This window comes from Onychostruthus taczanowskii, unplaced genomic scaffold, assembly GCF_017590055.1.
Source record: "Onychostruthus taczanowskii isolate IOZ18803 unplaced genomic scaffold, ASM1759005v1 scaffold98, whole genome shotgun sequence".
NCBI lineage: Eukaryota > Metazoa > Chordata > Aves > Passeriformes > Passeridae > Onychostruthus > Onychostruthus taczanowskii.
The window spans coordinates 1114087-1136256 of NW_024507879.1; the positions used below are offsets into that span (position 1 = coordinate 1114087).

Sequence of the window (22170 nt, forward strand, 5' to 3'; positions counted from 1 at the left end):
CAAAAAAAAAAAAAAAATTTTATTAAAAAAAAAAAAAAAAAAAAAAAAAAAAAAAAAAAAAAAAAAAAAAAAAAGAAAATCAGCATACTAGACTACAAAAATTGAATGGACACCTTTAACATGATGCACACTTGTTTTAGCTGCAAATCACTCAAAAATAGCTTAGCTAAATCTCATTATAAAAACTAGTATTTGAATTTTATTAAAAACAGCATTTAAAAATATTAATATGGTAAATTACAAATAGATATTGGTTTTGTTTTCATCTGAACAAGTGAATACATTTTAAAAAATATTATACTATGTATAAAGCCCAAGAAACTCAGCAGTGTTATCAGTGCCCTAAAGCTATGAACTTCAATTGTATTACTTGTACATAAATGGCTCCTTTTCCGTTTTCAAAACTAATAATATATATGCCAAACTGTTCTTTGGATGCTGTCAAGCACATGCAGTTGGTTCTCTCCATAATCCAGTCCTGTTCTACATGGCATTTTCAACCTAAGCCTTACTCCAGGCTCTTAATGCTGGAGAAAACACAGGAGAGAAAACTGAGCTTTCCAAGGAAGATCCTAGGAGTGGCAAGAAAGAAGGTGTACAAGGCATTTCAAATATTCCTGCCCGCAGAGACACAGCTGCAAATTCCCTGCAGACACACGAGCACGTTCAAAGTGTGGATAAACTGCTGGGAAGGGAGAGGCTCTTACCGTCGATAGCTCATCGCATCCCAGCAAATTGTAGTAATCCTCCAGGTCCTCCGGCTTGCAGTTCAGGATCGCATCCATCGGCACCGGTCCAGCGGGCTTCTTCCAGCCGGCGGGGAGGCTGCGGAACACAGCGTCCAGTCCGAGCTCCCACGGGAACCTGGAGAAGCCCAGGGCGACAGGCAGCTCGCAGTGCGGAGAGCTCCGAGCGGCGCTTTTGAGCGCCGGCCGCTGACACCGCGGAGCCGGGGAGTTCCTGCTGCCATTGGCCCCGCACGGCGCCAGCCCGCCCGCACACGGCCGCTCTCGGCGCTGCTCCCTGGGATTTGTAGTTGCCAGAGTCACTCCAACGTTAAACCGGGACTCCCGTCCAGACCGCACAGTTCTGGACGCTGGAACGTGGCAGAGATTTCTCTCTCGCCATCACCTGTGCAGCCACTGCAAGCCAGGCACACGCCGAGAGGCGCCCTGCACCTGAGCCATTTTCTGTTCAATTTTTATTTACAACTTTGCCACCATCTTTGACCAGATGATTGGATGGGTAATTATAGATGAGAGTAAGGATTACTTCCAAAATAACAACTACAGGGTGCAAACTTTGGAGAATAAAGCAACAACCTTGCCAAAGTCTGTCAGAGGTCTGCCAGTCAGCTCAACACAAAGGGAGCCACCTTCACTCTCTGAAGGCTCCCTTGGGTGCACAGACACTGCTCCTCAAACCAAACAGCAACGGTACAGCACTCGGTCTGACCAGCTAAAACTACCCGAGGACATGAAACACTCACTGTCTACTACCAAATTCAACACGCTTTCCCATGCCAAATTACTTTCAGACTGTGTATTGAAGGTCTGCCCTGTGTGCAAAACATGTTCTTTGTGAAACTCGTTTTACATTGAGGTGAAATACCTTAATTTTAAACAATGATTAATGACCAAGGCTTCAGCCCAACAGAGACTCTGGACACATTTGGTGTCACCCATGATCTGCTGATTTCAAAAGATTACTTCCTAACCTAACCACATGCTGATGTCTTTGCCCTGGAGCCTTAGGAGTTCTGGTTTTACATTTCCCACCCCTGCAAGGGCTCTGCAACCCAAGATGTTTCATGTCATTAACTCCTGATGTTTCCTTAGCATTTGCAAACAGATGCTGGGAGTGGTTATACAGTTCTAGATGCAGTGATCTTGTAGGAGAAGGGATGCCCAGGATATTACCAAGGCTGGAACAGGCCATGTGTGAATCAATTAAGGACCCAGTGACCATTCAGAGCTATTTATGAATAACAAATACAAAACAATTTTTGCATCCACAAGCACTTTAATATCTGCATTAATAATGTTCTGCAATGACATTTATTATTAATCTTCCACCATTTTCCCTTCAAGGTTGCATTGGCTGAATTTTTCTACTTTTACTGCATGTTCAGATCGCCTACTAAGATTATACAATATACAAAGTAACTAAAAGCAATAATATTAAAAGAAAAAGCACAATCCTTGGTGAACCATTTAAAGCTGATAGAAAACTCTACCAACATACTTCTCTGAATAAAAAAAAAATAGAAATTTTTTTCCAACGTCACTACAAGTGGAAGAATTAGCAATTACAAATCTCTCCATCACCATTCATAACTCAATAACCAGAAAAGTACGGGAAAGAAAGGAAAGTCTTTTAATAACAGAACATGTAAATATTTAAATAGGTTGTACTCTGTGGGAGGACAAAAAACAAACAGCTGTCCCTCCTCCCAACAGCATTCCTGACATCCCTTTCTCTTCCAAGTATTCCTTGTGTATTTGTGTAAGGTGAAAGGGAAGCTCTTTAACCCTTTTCCCCTCCAGCTTCCACTGGCTGAGCTGGTGGGCAGCTGCAGCTCCAAGGGCTGCACTGCAGTGACAAACTGGGAGCTGGCAGCCGTGTGCTCCCAGGGAACGTGCTGCCCGGAGCCTCAGCCTTGCCCGTACTCCTCTGGTCAGGCCACACAGCCCAGGGCTCTGACCCACACTGCAGCAGTGTGGGTCCCTGCCCCTCGAGATCCCCGGGGCCCCTCGAGATCCCCGGGGCACAAAGGCTCCCGCAGCGCAGCTGCAGGCTGGTGTGTGGAGAACACAAAATGCACCGAACAGTAACTCAGCCTTTCACTGCTCCCATTGGCTTCTGAGGGGCAGCTCCCAAAGCATCACCAAAAAGCAGAGCAAGAGCAGCCATGCGTATTACACAAAAAAATTACAGAGATTAGCCCCAGGACATGAAGTTCGTTTAAAAGGGAATTGCAGCACAGGAGATGGCACAGACTATTGCCTACACGCGCCGTGGTGAGCGTTGCTCAGGATGTACAAACTGTTCTGGAAGTGAGGAAATCTCATATTTGTTCTCTGTACCCAGCCACCAACAAAAGGTGTCTGTCAGTCCTAGCACATACTGACAATTCTGTTTGTTAAGAGCCCAGAGCAAATCTAAATTCTGTTTCAATATAACAGGACATTTACCAACAACCTGGAAAATCATAAACAGCCCTTTAAATAAATCTCTATTTGAATTAATTCCTGTAAAATACATCAAATATTACAGGACTACTTCTTCTCAACTGACTTCAGGGGTTTTGCTTCCTGAGAGCAGAGAACACGTTTATGAGAAGTCCAAGGCACAATATAACTCATTTGAGCTTTGCATGGTGTGCCCCATCCTTGTCCTCACACAAGCTCAGAGCTGCAGAAAGAGGAGAGGACCCAAGCACTGCCAAACTGACCTCCCACAAGAAGGCAACTCCATCACCAGTGTGGAGAAATGTCTTCAGGATCAGAGGAGGCTTTAGGATCCCTGAGTCACTCCCCCACCGACACCTTCACGGAAAGCCTCAGATCCTACATCTGCATCACTTGGATTATTTCTTCCTTAGAACTGTCTTCACAAAAATAACCACCAAACCAATCTCAAAGCCCCACCCCCCCTTTATATGCTGACAAAAGCACCTTGCACGTGCTTTTTAAGAAATGTGGATCTTGCCTCAGCTTCCAGAAGCAAGAAGGAAAAAGAACACTTCCATACAAAGTTGCATAGAATAATAAAAACTTTCTGATCTGGTTACTCTGCAGCTTGTTTTGAGAAGCAGGTGGTGGGAAAAACCAGTATGTACATATTTTTCAGGGTTGTTAATATCTGAAAGAACCAGAAAAAAACCCCAAACCTCTCTCCCCCTACAAAGACCACCTATAAAGTTAATTATCCATAAATTAATCCCTTTGAAGCCATTTGTATCAAATTTTTTAATCCCAAGGTTTTTTTAAAAGCTGTTTATTATCAAGGCCTGCAAGGTGGAAATTCTACCTTGTCTAACCTGGGTCTTGCCATTAAATTTAGGAATTCCATCGTATTAAATTCACTAATACTATTTGGCAAATAGCTCGTGATGTTGAACAGTAACAACAAACCAGTATTTAAATTTCTACCCACGAAGTTTAGACCAAAATTCTAGGTTGGTGGCAGTCCTGGGAAAAAGGCCGAATTCTATCCAGTCCAAACTCCCAGGAGGAAAGAAACGAAACCACGGAAAGCCCAGGCGTGGCACCTCGTGCTCGCTGTGCAGGGATGGCCCCGCTGCAGCGCCCCGGTGGGGCACGAAGGATTGCTCCCACCCTGCCCAGAACACGAGATCCCTGGGAAACCAGGGAGAACCACCGCGCACACCCTGCAGAGCACGGGGAACACAAATGGATTTGGGGCCGTCATTGGAACAAACCCCAACTCTCGCCGCTTATCATCAGGTCTCTCCTACACCGTGCAGGCTCCATTCCTAAAGCAGCAGTGGTTTAGACAGGTGCTGACCCCCTAAAAAAGATCCTGCATCCCGAGCTCAAGTAGCGCGATGCAGAATCCCGGGGGGGGCAATGTGTTATCCCGGAGGATACGGGGCGATACCTTACAGCAGCCGTGCCAAGAGCCCGCGGTGCGGGCGCGCTCCCTTGGCAGGCAGGCAGGCAGCGGCCGTGCCCTGCGCGCACCCTCCCCGGCAGCTGCGTGTGCTCAGAGGCCGCTCCGAGCCCCGGCAACGGGCTCGGGGGCAGACCTGGCGGGCGGCTTCCCCCCGGCCGGGTGCCGCAAGCCCAGCGAAGGGCTCTGCAGCGGGGAGCTCAGAAGGGGCACGGTCTGTGCGACACCCTGACGGAGAGCGAGCCCCGAGGGCTTCTCACGCGGCTGGCGGGGAGCGAACAGCGGAGACGCCATTTGCCGGGGGCCGCCGACCGCGGAGCGCCGAGGAACCGCGCGCGGTCATTGCTCGGCAGGGGCGGGCTGTGAGCGGCACACGGCAGGGCCGGGAGCGGAAGGGAAGGCAGGGCACGGGGCCGGGCCGGGCAGGGCACGGGGCCGGGCAGAGCACGGGGCCGGGCCGGGCAGGTCGCGCCCCGCAGGGCTCCCTCGGGCTCCTCGCGCCGCCATCGCGGGGCCGGCGGAGGGAGGGGGCGTGAGGCGGCACGAGCGCCACGTGACGCCGGCAGCGCCCCCGGTCACGTGCTCCGGTTTGTTGTTGCCCGGTCACGTGCTGCGGTCACGTGCGGCGGCGAAGACGCGGCGGAGGCGGCCCCGGGCTGCGGGCGGGCGCAGTGTTCGAACGGGGCGGCCGCGGTGCCGGCCCCGCATCCCGGTGAGGACCGACCCCTCCCTTCTCCCCCCCTCCCTCCTCCGCGGCTCCCTCCTCCCCGCGCCGGCCCGGCCCCGGGTGTCGCACGGGGCGCGGCGAGCGCGGGCGCTGCGGCCCCGGCCCGCCCCGGCAGGGCCTCCTCCCCCGGGCCGCACGGGGACAGCGGCTCGGCTCGCAGCCCTGAAAACGTTTTTTCTGCTCTGTTGCTGGCAAGTTATTAAAATTGAAAAATTATAAGCCCGGTTTCATTTTCATAATCTCTGCTGTGTTAATTATTTTATTTCTGATCCTTGGAAACTTGCGCATAGGCTCAGGAGCAGCAGTCTTGACTAGTTCTTTAAAGAAATGCAAGTGACAGTCTTGGCTAAGGTTTGAGTTACTGCAGCACAAAACTAAACTATCATCTTTCTAAAAAGTTTCAGATCATATTTGAAGTGTACTGGTGGGCAGCATCACTGTGAAAGTACCTCACAGTGCAAACTGATGAGGTTTGAGTTGTGTTTTGTTGGAGTTGTTAATGTTGGCTTTTTTTTTTTTTTTTTTAAAGCAGTGTTTTGGAAAGATTTATTGAAATGTGTCAGACACTGCATTCTGCCAGTAGTCTTTACATTTTATCTTGGAATGCAGTTAAAGATACTTTAACTATATAGTAAAACTCTACAGAAACTTTTTGTCTGTGCAAAAGCAGTTCAAAAGGAACAGGTATAGAATAAACCTGGAACAGCCTCAGTGTTGAAGAGCTCCATTGGAACAGCTCAGAGCAAAGCCAGTGATCTCTTACCAGTGAAGCCTTTTGCTCAGGTCCCTCCCAGGCGTGCTTTGCTGTGGCTGGTTGAGTTCTGGCCAGCATTACCCCCTCTGGTCCTTTGAGGAACACTCAGGGAGTGTTAGGTTTAAACTGTTACTTTATCCTGCTTGTATCTGCCACTGTTTCCTAAATCCCAGGCTCTGTGGCCTGTGTGTGAGGAGCCTTTCACAATGTAAGCTTTGCTCCTTGATACAGAAGCCATAAAGGCCCCTCAAGTTCAGCTTGCACCTCGCAGTGACTGGTGCGTACTGATGCACTTTTTCCTTCTCCAAAATTCTCCATATGTTCACTGACTTCATGTATAACGAGATGGAACTCGTTGGATGTTGTAAATAAATAGATTAATAGGAAATAGTAATGTCTGTGAGCACCTGTGGCCTCAGAAGAACAAGACAGCAAGAACCAACAACAAATTTCTGTCATTGATCTCTTTCTTTTCTAATCAAAAATAAAGTGTTTATGCCAACAAGGAGAAGGACTTGAACAAGAACGCAACCTCTGAATAAAAAGTGATGGTGTTTTGTGGTGTTCTTTATTTGATAATCAAGTGGAATAACAGCTAAAATAGTGCAGGACTTCAGTTTTTCAGATAAGAGACTGAGAACTACTGTAGTGATTCTTTGCTTTACATAGCACGACTGAAATTTGTTCTTTGTTCATATCTTAGATTTTCAACAACTGAATCTACAGGTGCTGAGGCTATTTCTAATAAAGCCTGTAAAAAAGGTTGAGTAGTCTAAGTTCTAATAAGCTGCTCAGGTTGGAATTTAGATTTCCCCTTCAGGGTGAGCTCAGTAACACAAGTGCCTTGTTCTGCCCTGGGCTCGTTCATCGAGGCTGGGGTGGACTTAGATTGAGTTACTCTGGCTTAAAGCTGAGCCCAGGTGACTCTGGCACCAGACCCAGCTGCAGGGCCAAATGCATGAGAGAAACTTAGTGAAGGTGGTTCTGTGTCACTACTGAAATATCATAAACTGTGTATGTGGTCACCAAATACAGCTGAGCTGCAAGTAACACCCTCACCAAATCCTGTGAATTCCTTGTAGCAAATGTGCACTCGTGGGTTTCTTTCAAAATGCTGTTAAAATGCTCTTAAAACCTAGTCAAAGACCTGTCTGCAATGGTGACATGTTTTCATTTCACCCAGTTTTTCAGTGAGCTGAATGCAGAGAGAATTGTAAGGGAAAGACGTTTTTATTTATACTTTGAAAACATTGGGATTTTTTCTGTGGTGAAGTATCCATAATGCCCAACACTTCAGAGAGTGAGATTTCACCAAGGTCAGCATGCAGTCCCCTGAAGCCCAGCACTGAGGTAGCAAACCCTGCAGTAAATCTACCAACAGCTTGGAAGTATATCTATAAATGTCAAGAAAAATAGACATTTTCTGTGCCTAAGTGACAAAACTGCTGATTGAGCGTGTGATTTTTGGTTTTGTGATCTGTTTGAAGCTACACTGTGCCCTTGGGCTGGAGTGTAACCCCCTGGTCGTGCTGTCTTGCAGATAACTTCCTCCTCAGCGATGAAATCATAGCCAATGGCTTTCACTCCTGTGACAGTGATGAAGAAGACAGAGCCTCACATGCAAGTTCCAGCGACTGGACCCCAAGACCACGTATAGGTAGAAGCCTGGAGCATGTTCTTGGGTGCTCTTTGCCTTTGAACAGTCACTTAATCCTCCTCAGTATTCAAATTATTTTTCCTGTTGGAAAAATATTGGCAATTAGTGCTTCTGAACAGCTTAGAGGTGTTGGCTGTACTCTGTATGTTATTTAAGGAGTTTAAAAATGAACCCCTTTAAAATTGCTGTATTTTGATTAAGATTGTCAATGTCTTTTTTCTTGAATAGAAATTCTACCACAATCCCTATTAAAAGCATACACACAGGTTCACTAAATTAGACTAATTTATGGCATATTTCTATAGCCTGCCTACTTAGTATTAATTCTTTAAGGAACAAGAAGTTGTGATTTTAGGACAGTGAGCCCTCATCTCGAGTGTTTCTGGAAAGATTGATTTAATGGCTTGAGGAGGTAATGTCTGAAATAATTCATGTTAGATGACCAAAAAAACCAACAAAAATCCATGGATTCTGGGCTCTATGTGTCTGTTTAGTGTGATATACCACTGGAAAGTATATGTGTGTTTGTTTTTTGTTTGTTTTCAGCTTATTCCTGTAAATTCTGGGCTCTATGTGTCTGTTTAGAGTGATGCTTTATAATGCCACTGGAAAGTATATGTGTGTTTGTTTTTTGTTTGTTTTCAGCTTATTCCTGTAAATACCAAATGTACAGTACAGATGGAGACACACTGTGAAAATCCTGTTGCACCTCTAAAAGAGGTTAAGTTTGCTGTGAGCTGGGATTTTTACTTGACTGACTTTCTATGAAATCCTTCATGGGTTAACATAAAATAATGATAAATAAATAAAATGCCCAGCTCTCACTTCATAGTTTAGACCAAAATACAGGGGGTTTGAAGAATGGAGCATTAAATTGGATTAATGAAACTGTACTAGCAAGCATTTATAAATGGAACAATAACCATGATCATCTGCAGTACCTGACTTGATTTAAATATCTGTATTTTAAATTTTTCTTAGGTCCCTACACTTTTGTTCAGCAGCATCTCATGTTGGGTACAGACCCACGGACGATTCTGAAGGACCTGCTGCCAGAAACTATCCCCCCACCTGAACTGGATGACATGACTCTGTGGCAAATCGTGATCAACATCCTTTCAGAGCCACCAAAAAGGAAGAAGAGGAAAGATATTAACAGCATTGATGATGCTGTGAAACTTTTGCAGGAGTGCAAGAAGATCATGGTCTTGACTGGAGCCGGGGTAGGTATTGCTGCAATGTCAGTGTGAAAATGTGGAGCCAGGTTGGTTCAGTACTTCAGTACAGCGTGCAGGGATGGGAGCAAGTCACTGTGCTGGGGGGAAGAGTCCAGCCCACTGCAGCTCCCACTGGAAATTACACCAACTCTCTTCTCAGAACAAAATATTCTTGGACATAGAAACGTGTAAACAGCTGCTTCCATGCAGAACAGTTACAGAATAAGAACACATTACCTGTCCAGAACTTTTTCTATCCTAGTCTTCAGATAAAAGGGATGGCTTTTTTAATCAAAATCTCAGCAGATCTCTTCAAATCTTAAAATGGAGCTTGAGGGACTAGAAGAATAGGATTTGAAAAGAGTTGGGGGACAGAGGAGGAGGATGATGATAAGGAAAGTTTGATCAGATTTCAGCAGACTGAATGTTCCTTTCAGCACATGGTGCTCTGTGATGGTGATAAAGTTACTCACTGTTTGACTGAAGAACATTTCTGAACTGCTGCACATTTGCAGCTCTGTACCTGTGCACCAGATCATTTCTTGCTTCTGTTGTTCACACACAGATGGTGTGACACGATTCAGAGCAGATGAAATTAAAATTATCTTCTAGAAGAGCACTGCTACCCCCAGTCTTGCTCTTTCCATACTTGCATACACCTGTTTCCCCTCCTCTTCCCATGCTATTTTGGGGTAGTCTGAGACAATGATTTCAGTCCTTATTGACTACTACAATGCTTTGATAAGCAATGTTTATCAATAAACAACTTCTATCAAAAGAGGTTTATTCTTCAGAAGTAAGAATTATATTTCTTTTAAAGCAAGACTATTCTCTTAGCCTGTTAAAAAAAAAAATTAAATATCAACCACCATATCTAAGCCTGAGTTGGCAGATCAGTGAACAATTAATAATTCAATTTAATGCAGTAATGCTCTAAATTTTTGTTCACATCTTACAAAGCTTCCAGTGGCAAAAGCAAGTTCTGGTATCCTGTTATTACCTGTGCAGACTGTACTAAAGGGATTTTTGTCCACTTGTCGAATTTTGTTTCTGTGCTGTTTCTCCTGATTGTGATTTGGGAATTGTTATATTGGACCAAAAAAAAAAAGGAAAAGAAAAATAAATACAGAGAACCCAGACTGGTTTTGTTCTTAATGTTTCTGAGCACTGAGCATACAGAAATGTGGTTTCCCAGAGCAACACTTTATAGTCCAGTATGTACTTTCACTAATTCACTTATTTCAGATTGCAAAAATATATTTCAGGTGTCAGTGTCTTGTGGAATACCTGACTTTAGATCCAGAGATGGCATCTATGCACGCCTGGCTGTAGACTTCCCAGACCTTCCAGATCCTCAAGCAATGTTTGATATAGAATACTTCAGAAAGGATCCCAGGCCGTTTTTTAAGTTTGCAAAGGTATGGTTTTCCAACAGTTCTTGTCTTGGTCAGTAAAGACAGATGACAATAATAAAATGCATAACTCAGATAAAAACTAAAAACTGTTCAGCAATATTCTCTCTCTTTTTAAAGCTTATTTTACTGTTCCTGTTGCAAGTTCATTATATATATATACATATATATAGATTTCACATGGTTGAAAAGATCACAGTGATATTAAACAGTATCAAAAGCAGTGATTATGTTTCTTAGACAAGAAGGAATTGTAGAAACTGTAGACATATGGAGAAACAAAAAAAAATCCAAAACCAAACAAAACAAAAGCAAAACAAACAAACAAAAAAAAAAAAACAAAAAAAAAAACCAGAAAAAAAACAGAAAAAACAAAAAAAACCGCACCAAAACAAACAAACAAAAAAACCCAAAAAGCAAAACCCCAACCCCAATTGCATTTAGTCTTCAATTTCCTTGGGACCAAAAAATATCAAACCCAAGATATAAGAATTTCTACAGGACCAGTAAGGACTTGTGAAAATCAGTCACCACTGCTTGTGCTCATTCCTTCTTCCATTTGCTCACAATTCATACTACTGGTCTGTCCTGTTACAAAGATTGGAAAAGAAAACCCAATGCATTCTTTTTCTGCTTGGCTTTCTCTGAAAGCCTCCTATCCAGACAGTAACAAATTTTGATGCTCATTAGTATACTCGCTTCCTTTGGGTTTTAATATTAAAAAACCATCACCCCCACAAACAAAAACCCACTCCATATCAAAAAACACCACAGCAAGCAAAAAAATCAACTTAGTTGAAACCTGTCTCCACACAGGTTTTACCAGAAAAGTCCAAATCTAATTTAGCTGCTACTTTTTACTTTTCTGCTTTTTCACTCCTCCTCCTCCTCCTTTTCTGTCCATCAGAATACATGTTTCTAGTAACAGATATTGAGGTCACTTGATACTTAAAAAAAGAGAGAAAGCTTTCCTATTTCATTATTCTCAAAACCAGAAAAAGATGTAAACATCGCTTTTATGCTGTGTAAAACCAAAATCCCAGCTTGCCCGGAGCAGTTCCTCCTGCCTTGCTGAGGAGCTGAGCAGGAAAAGGAGCTGGATGCAGGGCAGTGGCCAAGGGCACAGGGAGAGACCAGGGTAAGGGGCTCTGCCTCTGAGCCCAGCTCAGGTGAAGACTCTGTATCCACTTCCACTGTCTAATGTGCTTCTGAATTCCCTAGGAAATCTACCCAGGCCAGTTCCAGCCATCTCTCTGTCACAAGTTCATCGCTTTGATGGATAAAGAAGGAAAACTCCTTCGCAACTACACTCAGAACATAGACACACTGGAACAGGTGGCAGGAATCCAGAGGATAATACAGTGTCATGGTTAGTGGGTTTAGTTTCACTTATTTTCCCTGTGGGAATTCTTACTGTGCATGTGATAAGGTAGTCGATTTTGGAATTAAACTTTCTTTCCTTGAATTCCTGTCTCTTGCCAACAAATATTCTGATTTTTAAATGCTGAAGTTTTGTTTTAGACAGCTTACATTTAAATCAGAAATGTTTCAAGTAGAAATAACTCCTTTCAGGAATTTAGCTTGATGAAGGGTCTGTGTATCAGTGAAGGTCCACACCCTGTTGGCACAAACTTAGACTGTAACCTCTAAAATGCATTGCTTCTGTGTGACAACATAACATGGAAGCCAGTCTTGCCATGGGTCCCTGTCACTGCCCATCAGTGGAATGGGAGTCTGGGTCTTATTTGACTCTTTATTTAGGTTATATTCTACTGAAATCCTAAAATATCCTGACACTTCAGTGACTCCACCTCATGTATAAAACATTGAGGATTAATCACCAGTTCAGTTGAACTGAAGATCATCTCGTTACACCTTCAGTGTCATACAGATTCTGTAATTATGAGGCCTAATTAAGTGGAATTGCTTTAATTGCTTGATATGCTTTCCATTTCCAAGGACTTGCATATGTCAAGCTGAAAGTCCAAGGATTAATTTTCATTAAAAGTATTCAGAAAATTAGTTCTTAAATGCATGTTTGGATCATTTAGTAAACTTCAGATACATAAATCATCTAAAAGCAGCACTGGCATGTTTGTAAGGCCCATCCATCTAACTGCACCTTTGCCAGGGGCCAAACTCATGGGGTTTCCATACCTACAAAGCTTAGCTCAGTGCCAGGTCCAGGGCTTTGATTGTCCAGCACAGTGCTCTGAATGGGGCCCAGGCAGCACACAGCTGCATCTGCCAGTCAGCTCCCCAGCTCCAGTGCTGGTTTCCTCCTGTCCTTACTGTGTCACACCTTTTCTTTTGGTTGGCATTTCATCTGTGGCATTTATCACAAACCTCTTACCTGGCTGGGTTTTTGCACATCACTGCTGTGCTCAAGCTCCCCATTTTTCCAGTTGCACACTGCAGGGATGGCACCACAGACCATCTTTAGTGTATGTCCTGTATAAGGTGATTCTGAATGACACAGATTCTTTAAAAACATGGCACTTGGAGATTTTGAGGCCTTTGGAAATGAGCAAAGATTGTTTTGAGCCCATCAAGCTTTATCTGACCTGCAGCTGCTGCTCTTTAACAAATGGTTGTTACCTAATGATGGTGGCTGGAGAGAAACCAAAACTCTTCTGTGGGGGTTCACACTTCTGTACTTATTCTACTTTTTTCTGTGGATGGGGAAATGGCAAGTTAATAATGAGCAGTGCAGTGTTAATCACCTTGCAGTGATTTGGGGAGCTCTTATGTGAACCTCCAGACCCATCTGTCACTGCAGACCTGCAGTACAGTTCCTCCTGTGAGAACTGTGGTGTCTGAGATGCATTCTGCTGTATTTAAAATGGCTCTTGCATTCAACCAGTGCATCTGGAATTAGATTGTATTCCTTGCCATTGCTGGAGCTGAGTGAGCAGAGGCTATGCTATGGCTTGCTGTCTGGGAATGCATGGGCACCAAACTTCTGCTGGTGAAGAATAATTCACATAACAGAGCTGCAGAGTACAGCAAATGCCTCTGAGTTGGGTCTGCAAGCCTGACAGATGTGTCCCTAATGTGCTCTATGAAGCTCTGAATTATTACTATCAGCTAATTAAAGTGAGCAAATAATTGTCATACCTCCCATAGTCCTTGGAATCCCTCACGCTGGGGGAGCTGCAGTGCTGTGCAAGGTTTCGGAGGCTGTGCAGTTTGCAGGCCTGCAGTGATCAGCAGAGCTGAGCTGCCAGTTGCTCATAAATTATCTGCTCCAGGTTTTTCTGTGCTTTCACTCTCTTTGTCTTACCCAGAAACAATACCCTGAAAGCCTATTGTCTTTACTAATGCATTTCCTTAGTTATTGTGTGCTGTGGTGTGTGGGGTTGCTGTGCTGCTGATGCTGTTTGCAGCACCACTGCTGTGTAATGAGAAGGGCAGTTTCTGTTCTCTGCTCCTTGTCTGTGCCTGCACAGCTCAGGGCAGTGAGAGGACAGAATGATTTGTGTTGACATGCATGTGGTATATGGCTACTCCTAAAACAAGATTTCTGCTGACTAACACCTAGGACAACAACTTCTAGTATTACAAGGATCTCCTCTTAATTTTACATTACCTTTTTTAATGCCTGATTTCTGTAGCACTGCAACATAACAGCCTTTTTGTCAAAACAGCTTGGGCACAAGACCAAATCTGAATGACTAAAAATCCTGATGCTACCATACGGGTTTTTCCCCTCAGGTTCCTTTGCAACAGCTTCCTGCCTGATCTGTAAATACAAAGTTGATTGTGAAGTTGTTCGAGGAGATATTTTCAATCAGGTAAAAAATCTACTTTAACTCACTGCAGCTTTCTAATAAGTAATTCTCCCAAAAACACCCCAAACCAAACCCTGAACCACCACACTGGGATTACTTACAGGTTCTGCTTTTAAAAGCCTCCATTTCTCTGCATGTATTTCCAAGAAGTGCCTCTCTGTATTTCAGCATTTCCTCTGGTATTTAAAAGTATACTCAAATACCGTACTGCAAAAATTAGGTAATGGCAAAAATCAGAACAGAACCTTAAGAGTCCATTTTTAATGGCTCCTCTGATAAAAAGCAGAGGTTAAATTGTAAGCAGAAAGTTGGATTTATACTTGGTTTTCATTGATCTGAATTTGGAGTCACACTGAGAAAGCATTCTTAGCCTTTTGTAACACTGGCTGCTCTTAGAGCATTTTCCTGTATTAAAAATGTGTTTCAAAGAGCAGCTGATACATGGAGAAATTGCTAACCACAGATCAGGCTAGAGCAAGGATCAAATGGGATGTTGGTGTTCTAGGACTCCTGAACTGCTCCATGTTCCAAACTCCCCATGTCTGGGTGTCAAGTGACCTGGGACCAAGGCAGGAGTTGGTTCTGCTCTGCCAGAGCAGATGAACCTTTGATTTGGAGAGACCCTCTCTGCCTTTGCTCTTCTTCCCCTTCTTTTGAAGGAACAGAGGTGATGACTCTGTGATCAAAAAGATAGTGTTTATGCCAATGAAAGGGGACTCTTTTCTGCAGGCTCATTGATTTTTTTGATAAATGCTTCAGAGTCCACAGTTGCAACTGTAGATGAGAAACATGGAAGGGATGTAAATCCTTCAGGCATTACATGTGAAATGGAATCTTTCAGAAGAGATGTTTGAGTTAAACCTTTGAGAAATGTGAATCTCATAAGTCTGAAGCCTTGTAACACTGAATTACCAAATGTGAAATTTGGTTTACTCTGCTATTAAGAATATTTTTTTAAGAACATCCTACAGATATTTTGTGCTCCTTTACCTCCAGAGCCAGCTGGCTGGAGTTAGATTTTCTCTTTCTAATATACAAAGACCTGAGGGAAAAGTCCAAGACTCATTCCAGCCATCTGCTCCTTTTTGGGGAATCCTTTAGCTGGTTTCCTTTGACTGTGGAATTATTGGGTGCTTTCTTGTTTGGGTACAGGCTGAAGGTTTCCATCACACCAGTTCCTAGCTCTTGTGCCAAATTGCTTCTTATCCCATGAGCCATCCATCCAAAAGGCTTTTCTTTGTTCAAACACTTTAATTTTTGGGAAAGATCATTTGACACTAGAGGAAGGCCTTCTACTTGTGATATTTTCTAATTTGGAGAGTATTGTCTTCTGTCCCACTGCAGGTATCAGTAAAATTAGTTATTTCATTTAAATTTTCAACATTCTATATTATTTTTTCTGTAGCTGTTGTCTGTACAGTAGGAACTTCTTATGCATTTAAATGCCACTTTTCAGGTATTTTTCTATTTCAATAGGTAATATACATATCTTTACACCTTTATAGCTCTAATTTGTAGCTTGTGATGGTTTCTATATCGTTGCAGCTCCTTGGATTTATTGTGAAGTGTTATATTTTAACACTACAGCTAAAAAGACTTGAATTGTTAGAAGGAAATTGCTCAGTATTGTCTGCACATCCATCACTCACCTTCTTGCTTTTCTTCTCTCTTAAAAAGTCTTTAGATAAGAAAGAGTTGAAAGAGGTCCCAAAGATCAGAAAATTCCCTGGCTTAGGAAAAAAGGGCATCTACTTCTCCACAAACCTAACTAGTGACCACTTCTGTTAGTGAAGCAGGATTCTCTATTTCTGGAGGAATTAGACAAGTTTAAAGTGGAGACCAAGCAAGTTCTGGCCTCTGTTCTTGTCCTGTATGCTCTTAGCCAGCTGCCTGCTACAGTGCCCTGTAGCTTTGTGTGTGCAGCACACGTAACCTTTTGGAGGAGAGGAGAAACTCCAGGTAAAGCTCCACAAAAGACTCTTGGATTAGGACAGGGTTTGTATCAGATCCTCAACGGGAACCTGATAGTGAAATTTCAGTTTTTGTTCCATTTAAACTATGAAAAGTCTGTTCCTGTCAAATGGGGGGGTGTGCTCTGTTGGTCTTGAGCATGACTCCTGGACTTTGGCTTGTGCTGTAGACCTGCCTGGTTTCTCCCTCTGTATTCCTGCTGTAGCTTTATTTCCCTGAGCAGGCGGCAGTAAGAAGTGTAGTTGCCTGTACATCCACAGAACAATGAAATGAGGAAATATCACTGAAGCTTCCCTTTCTCTGCCAAAATAAGTGCTTGTGAGATAGGTGTTTTCAGAGGCCAGCCCTGCAGGGCAGTGACTGTTGTGTGCAGGTGGTGCCCCGCTGTCCCCGCTGCCCCCCCGAGGAGCCGCTGGCCATCATGAAGCCGGACATTGTGTTCTTTGGGGAGAACCTGCCTGAGCAGTTCCACCGTGCCATGAAGTATGACAAAAATGAAGTGGATCTTCTCATTGTCATTGGGTCTTCGCTCAAAGTAAGACCAGTAGCATTGATCCCAAGTAAGTGACTGTCTCTGGTAATACTTTCTTTAAAAAAATTGCATCAGAAGTGGAATTCTCAATTAAGAAACTCCAGGCTCTTAGAAACACCTTTGGGTCAATTCAGTGAGCACCACTAAATTGTAAGATGAGAGCTGCTTGCATATGTAAAGCTGAAATGCAAAATTGAGAAAGTAAATTCTAAGTGCTTTTTCTACACTACAGGTGGATCTCAAGATAATTAAATGATTATCTGAAAAACTACTCTCTTAAAGCTGAATTACTCTGTTCTAAGATTGGTGTCTCTCCCTGCTTGCAATATGCTTTAGAAAGGCTTGAAGGCTTTAGAAAGGAAGCATCTCAAAAGCAGTATATTCCTCATGTGCACTTATGTACATAAAACAAATGCACAAAATCATCATAATTTGAAGATGTTACAGTACTAATTTTAATCTTTTTAATACAAATGTATTTTTAATATTACTGTAGCCAGTATTTCTGTGCATATGTTTCTCAGTGATTAAGGAATGCTTTTAACTGGAAAAAATGGAGGGCAAAATCCCATCTAAGCAGGCTACAGTAGGCACAGCACCTCCAACCACCACTGTAAAATGGGGACTGGCTTGCCTTCTTCCTGACCTGACTGGTTTTGTCTTGTTGCAAGTGAAGGCATGAAGAGAAGCCTGAGCTTTCTCAGTAGGTTTCCGCTGAAAGTAAAACCCAAGTGACTACCTTTGAATTCTCTTTTCCATCTGTAGGTTCCATCCCCCATGAAGTGCCTCAGATCTTAATTAATAGGGAACCTTTGCCTCATCTACACTTCGACGTGGAGCTTCTTGGAGACTGTGATGTTATTATTAATGAATTGTGTCAGAGGTTGGGTAGTGAATACACAAAACTTTGCTACAACTCGGTACAACTTTCAGAGATCACAGAAAAGCCTCCACGGCCGCACAGGGAGCTCGAGGCGCTCTCGGCTGAGCTCCCACCAACCCCTCTGAACATTTCAGAAGGCTCCAGCTCACCAGACAGGATAAGCCCACCCCACACTGCAGTGGTGTCAGAACACCCACCTGAATGTAAGGTAGAAAACTGTGAGCCTGCCTCTGAAACTAAAGGGACCTGCTCAGAGGAGACGCTTCAGGACACACAGGTGTCATCAGAAAACCCTGAAAATCCTGCTAGTGAGCTAATGAACTCTGAAACAATGAAGGAAAATGGATCTAACGATGGAGAAAATAAAGAAAAGAGTGAAATATTGAAGAAGTGTTGGGTAAACAGATCTGCAAAAGAACAGATTAGCAAAAGGCTGGATGGTAAGTGTTAATGCTTTTCAGTATTTTGCTTCCTTTTGGCTGACACATTTATGCTGGACTTACTTTGAAGTGATAAGTAAGTTACTCTTGAGGCAATCAGTGGGTTTTGGTGGCTATTTTTGTTCAGACAAGTGTCTACATAACTCTCATTGAACCATTTATTTCTTTTGGAAAAGCCAGTAGGAAATATTTTTTGTATTTCATAATAGGTTTAAAAATCAGTGATTACATCTTCACCTAAAAGATTAAAGTTTAGGAGGCCGAAGGTAGGTATCAAAAAATAAATCCCTTCATAACATTTTCAAGTGCATTTTCAGAAAGGTTAGTTTGATCCTGAGGGGTTCAGAAGCTGGTCACAGTAGAGCATGATTTGGAATTGCAGTACAGCTGGAAGACAAAGTAATGACAGGATTTCAAGATCTCAAAAGATCTCACAGCTGGAGTGAGGCATGTTTTTAAGGAAAGTTTAGACTTTCCAAGGAAGCCCTCCAGTGTGCAGTCCTCTAAATGATGTAAGGAGTCAGGAATTAAAGTGCAATTTTCTAAAGGAAAGGCTGGGTTTAGACTTTGTCTGATACCCCATGCAGGGGCTCCTGTTCTGCCACAGGTAGAGGAAGTTTAGCTGGGAAAGTATTCCCATAAAACAGCTGCTGAACAATCAGCATAAATTCTCTTTGGTGTCAGAGGGAGGGGGAGGAGGAACACTGAGCTTTCCAGTGAAACATTTCTTTTGCCCTTCATAATAAATACACATACATGGGCATAAATGCATTTTCCTGTCATCTCATTTGTCACTTGAGAGTCACTGTTGAAAACAGATCAATGCAGGTACCTTCCAAGCACAAGCTCTTGCACCAGTCATGTGCTTCAGCATGTCACTGACTGCTTACATTCTGTTGCAGGTACTCAGTATCTGTTTTTGCCGCCCAATCGCTACATCTTCCACGGTGCTGAGGTTTACTCGGATTCTGAAGACGATATCATATCTTCCAGCTCTTGTGGCAGCAGCAGTGAGAGCGGCTCGTGCCGCAGCCAGAGCTTAGATGTGGAGGATGAGAGTGAGATGGAGGAGTTTTACAATGGCATAGAGGATGAGGATGCTCCCGAGCGGGAAGAGGAGCCTGGATTCGGGGAGGATGGAGCCGAGCAGGAGGAATTGGCAGCTGAGGAATCAGCTGAGACGAACGAAGCTGCAGGGACGGAACATCCGAGCAACGCGCTGTGAAACGATCGCTGACTGCTTACAGGAACTTCCCACCAGCATTAGGAGCTTTGGCATGTCAGAATGAATGTTTACGTCTGAATTTAGAGCAACAAAACCATAAGGATGTAGTGTTTATAAATAACTAAAACAGATTTTCATGCTTAGTTTTTTACCTTTTTCAATAAAAATCTATTACTGCGCACTCAACACTAATCTTTTTTTTAAGGTACTAGGATTATCTAAACAACTGTCACTATGTTCACTTTTAAGTTCATCTGTCTGATCAGGCATCCATGTATATAATACATATTTTTGCTTAATAAATTTCAGCTTATATTATTTTTAAACAGTTTTGAAAAAGCCATTGGAATGTTAAACTAATATAAAGGGAACAGCTAATTTAGACCAAAGAATGGTATTTTCACACCTCTTGCTTTGTAACACTTTGGTTTATTTAAAATCTTCTTACGCTTCTGCTAAACCTTTCATTCACGCCTAGTCTGTCATTAAACACTGGCATTTTCTAAGACCTACTGTGGCAGCTAATTTTTTTTGCTTTACCAGTTCCTTTGTATGTTTGAGACATACTTAATTGCAAGCAGATAGCGAGATGGAAACAAGACAGCAGCACTTGAGGAACCCAATGGTTTTTAGCTTGATCAAGAAGTGCTGTGAAAACACTTAGGTTGCTGAGTGTATGACTTCCTGTGGACACGAAGCGTTCTTGACATTGGCTCCTTAGCAGTTCGAATCCGGCAATTTAAGAAAGGATCCCCCAGTCAGTCAGAGTCTGTCACGCTGTATCCAGAGGGCACGAATAGAGCAGCTGCTTTCTAAACGGCATTTGAGGAATTGCCAAGGCTCCAGTGTGGAAGCAGAGTTGAGAAGAGTGTTCCTCCCAGCGTGTGAGAAGGCACAGACATGAAGCTCTTCCTCTGTGCTCACCGATGCACCAAGCCCAGGAGAGACTGACTCCAGCGGTGGGAGCCTCCCTTTGCGCTGCCAAGGAGCTCCGTGTGGGTTAAGGAGTGCTGGCCTGAGGTCCTGACTGAGCTGGGAAACCTCAGCTGCCAGCTCCACCTGGACGCGAAAGCAAAGCGGCTTCTCCCACCCTGCCGTCTCAAGTGCGAGGCTGCCTTAAAACTGGATGTTGCAAATGTTCAAGTGCAGATTGTTTCCAAGCCTTTAGAACTATTTTGTACAATTGCACAGTGCAGTAGTCAGTGAAAAGGCATTTTTCTATAAACCACTTTTTCAACATCGGCCCAAATGAACTCAACAATGTAGATTATTCATATACTTTGCTTTAATATTTATTATATTTTGGGAGATGTATAGTAGCTGTTCTTTGAACATAATACAATAATAAATATTTAAGAACAGCCTCCTGTATTCATCGGGAAATGTCGGCATGTTGTCTCATTGTCCAGATTTAACACAGCTCTTATTTGGCTACATTAAAGAATGCAATATGTTTAGTTTTCACTTGCATGTCACAATGTATTAGTTTGTGCTATAGGAGATATTTTAAATTGAAATACTTTGTTTTAAATTATTTTTACAGTGAGGATTGGTTTCTGCTCTTTTATATTGTATATAGTGTCTTTTATGTAATCTACTGGCATATGTTTTGTAGAAGACTGTTTAAAATGACTGGCTATCTTCCTGCAACTTTTGAAATACAAAACCAGTGTTTTATACTTGTACACTCTGTTCTAAAGTCTATTAAAATTGTCATTTGATTTCTGGTTTCCATTAATTTCCATCGATGCCTTACAAACTTACCAGAGATGCCCTATAAAGTCAAGGTACACCCTGCCTAATGAAAGGCATTACATATGAAATGGCTTTTTCCACCTGCCCCTGGCAAAGCCTGCACGAAGCTGCCCTGAATTGTTCTGGCTTTATCCTTTGCTTCCCTGGGGCTGCAGCTGCCCTGAGCACACCCCAGACAGCAGCAGATCTCTTCCAGTGGTCCTCAAGGGCCAGGGCCCAGTTCAGTTAGCTTCCCACTGTGTAACAGCTCACTGTGTGCATGATTCCTCTGTACTTCTGAACCACCACCACCTCCTCTCAAACAGAAATTGATTTGTATTGGAAGGAAAAAGCCCAGAGGTCATAAAACCCACACGCTTGAGGCACAAAGTATTAAAACCAGTTAAACTGAACACACAGGATGTTTTTCTATCAATTATTTACTACTCTGAATGACTTGAAAACATTTTTTCTCTTGAATGAACAGCTGCACCTTTTTCTGCACTTAGATGAAGAAGTTCTGCATTTTGTTCTTTCTTGTGTCTTTGATAATATTTGAACAGAAGAGGAACCCCAGACCATCTCTTACTCCTCCATTTCACACACTGCCCTTTCCCTACAGCAAGGTGTTGTATTTAACACAGTGATGAGGCAAACCGTGGGCACGAGAAAACATTTTCAATCACAACTTTTTGTTATTCCAAAGTACTCAGCACCTTGCATGAAATTTGGAAGCACAGTGCAGAGCATGTCGAGGTCCAGCTGTAATTTGTACAATCTCAAAAGAGGAAATCACTTATTTTTTCTGATAATTTACATAAATAATCCATGAAAGCATCTTAGCCCTTAGTATTTATATTGAATAGAGATGCCTGAAAAAAAGGTGAAGCACAAGCATTTGTTTGCCATTCCCCAGCCACCTTCCAGCCCATTCTGGTACATTAGACACAATAATGACCTTGCAAAAGTATTTAAAGAAGCACATATTTAAACATCTTCTCATAATTTATTTTTAATGGCCATGTCTTTTCTATGGATCTGGCTTGAATTCAGTACATTTTTAATTAGCGTTTCTGTTTATGGAAAAGATAATATTTTTAAATGCATGACAATAAAGGGACAGACAACATTCAGTTAGGAGGGGCTATAGGAGCACAGAAGTCTAATGAAAGCAGCATCCAGAATCAAACTG

The 22170-nt window shown here is 43.0% G+C and overlaps 2 protein-coding genes across 3 annotated transcripts in view; one reads left to right on the plus strand and one right to left on the minus strand.

Moving 5' to 3' along the window:
* The window catches only part of DNAJC12 (DnaJ heat shock protein family (Hsp40) member C12), a 12187-nt gene extending 8661 nt beyond the window's left edge, over positions 1-3526 (minus strand). Inside the window, exons 1-2 of the mRNA XM_041427277.1 lie at positions 3455-3526; positions 708-1023 (exon numbers count right to left, since the gene is read on the minus strand). Coding sequence (XP_041283211.1) covers positions 708-1023; positions 3455-3477 — 339 coding nt within the window. The 5' untranslated portion in view covers positions 3478-3526. The remainder of the gene's footprint in view (positions 1-707; positions 1024-3454) is intronic.
* Positions 3527-4592: 1066 nt separating this feature from the next.
* SIRT1 (sirtuin 1) lies at positions 4593-20965 on the plus strand. Of its 2 annotated transcripts, XM_041427274.1 has the most exons (10): positions 4593-5060; positions 5095-5347; positions 7657-7773; positions 8755-8996; positions 10256-10408; positions 11624-11771; positions 14117-14196; positions 16538-16724; positions 17462-18019; positions 18922-20965. In XM_041427274.1, the coding sequence occupies exons 1-10, from the start codon at positions 4593-4595 to the stop codon at positions 19242-19244; spliced, it is 2529 nt and encodes an 842-aa protein (XP_041283208.1). In that variant the 3' UTR covers positions 19245-20965. The 2 variants fall into 2 exon arrangements, with proteins under 2 accessions (XP_041283208.1, XP_041283209.1); XM_041427275.1 differs by lacking the exons at positions 11624-11771; positions 14117-14196.
* The last annotated feature ends 1205 nt before the right edge of the window (positions 20966-22170 follow it).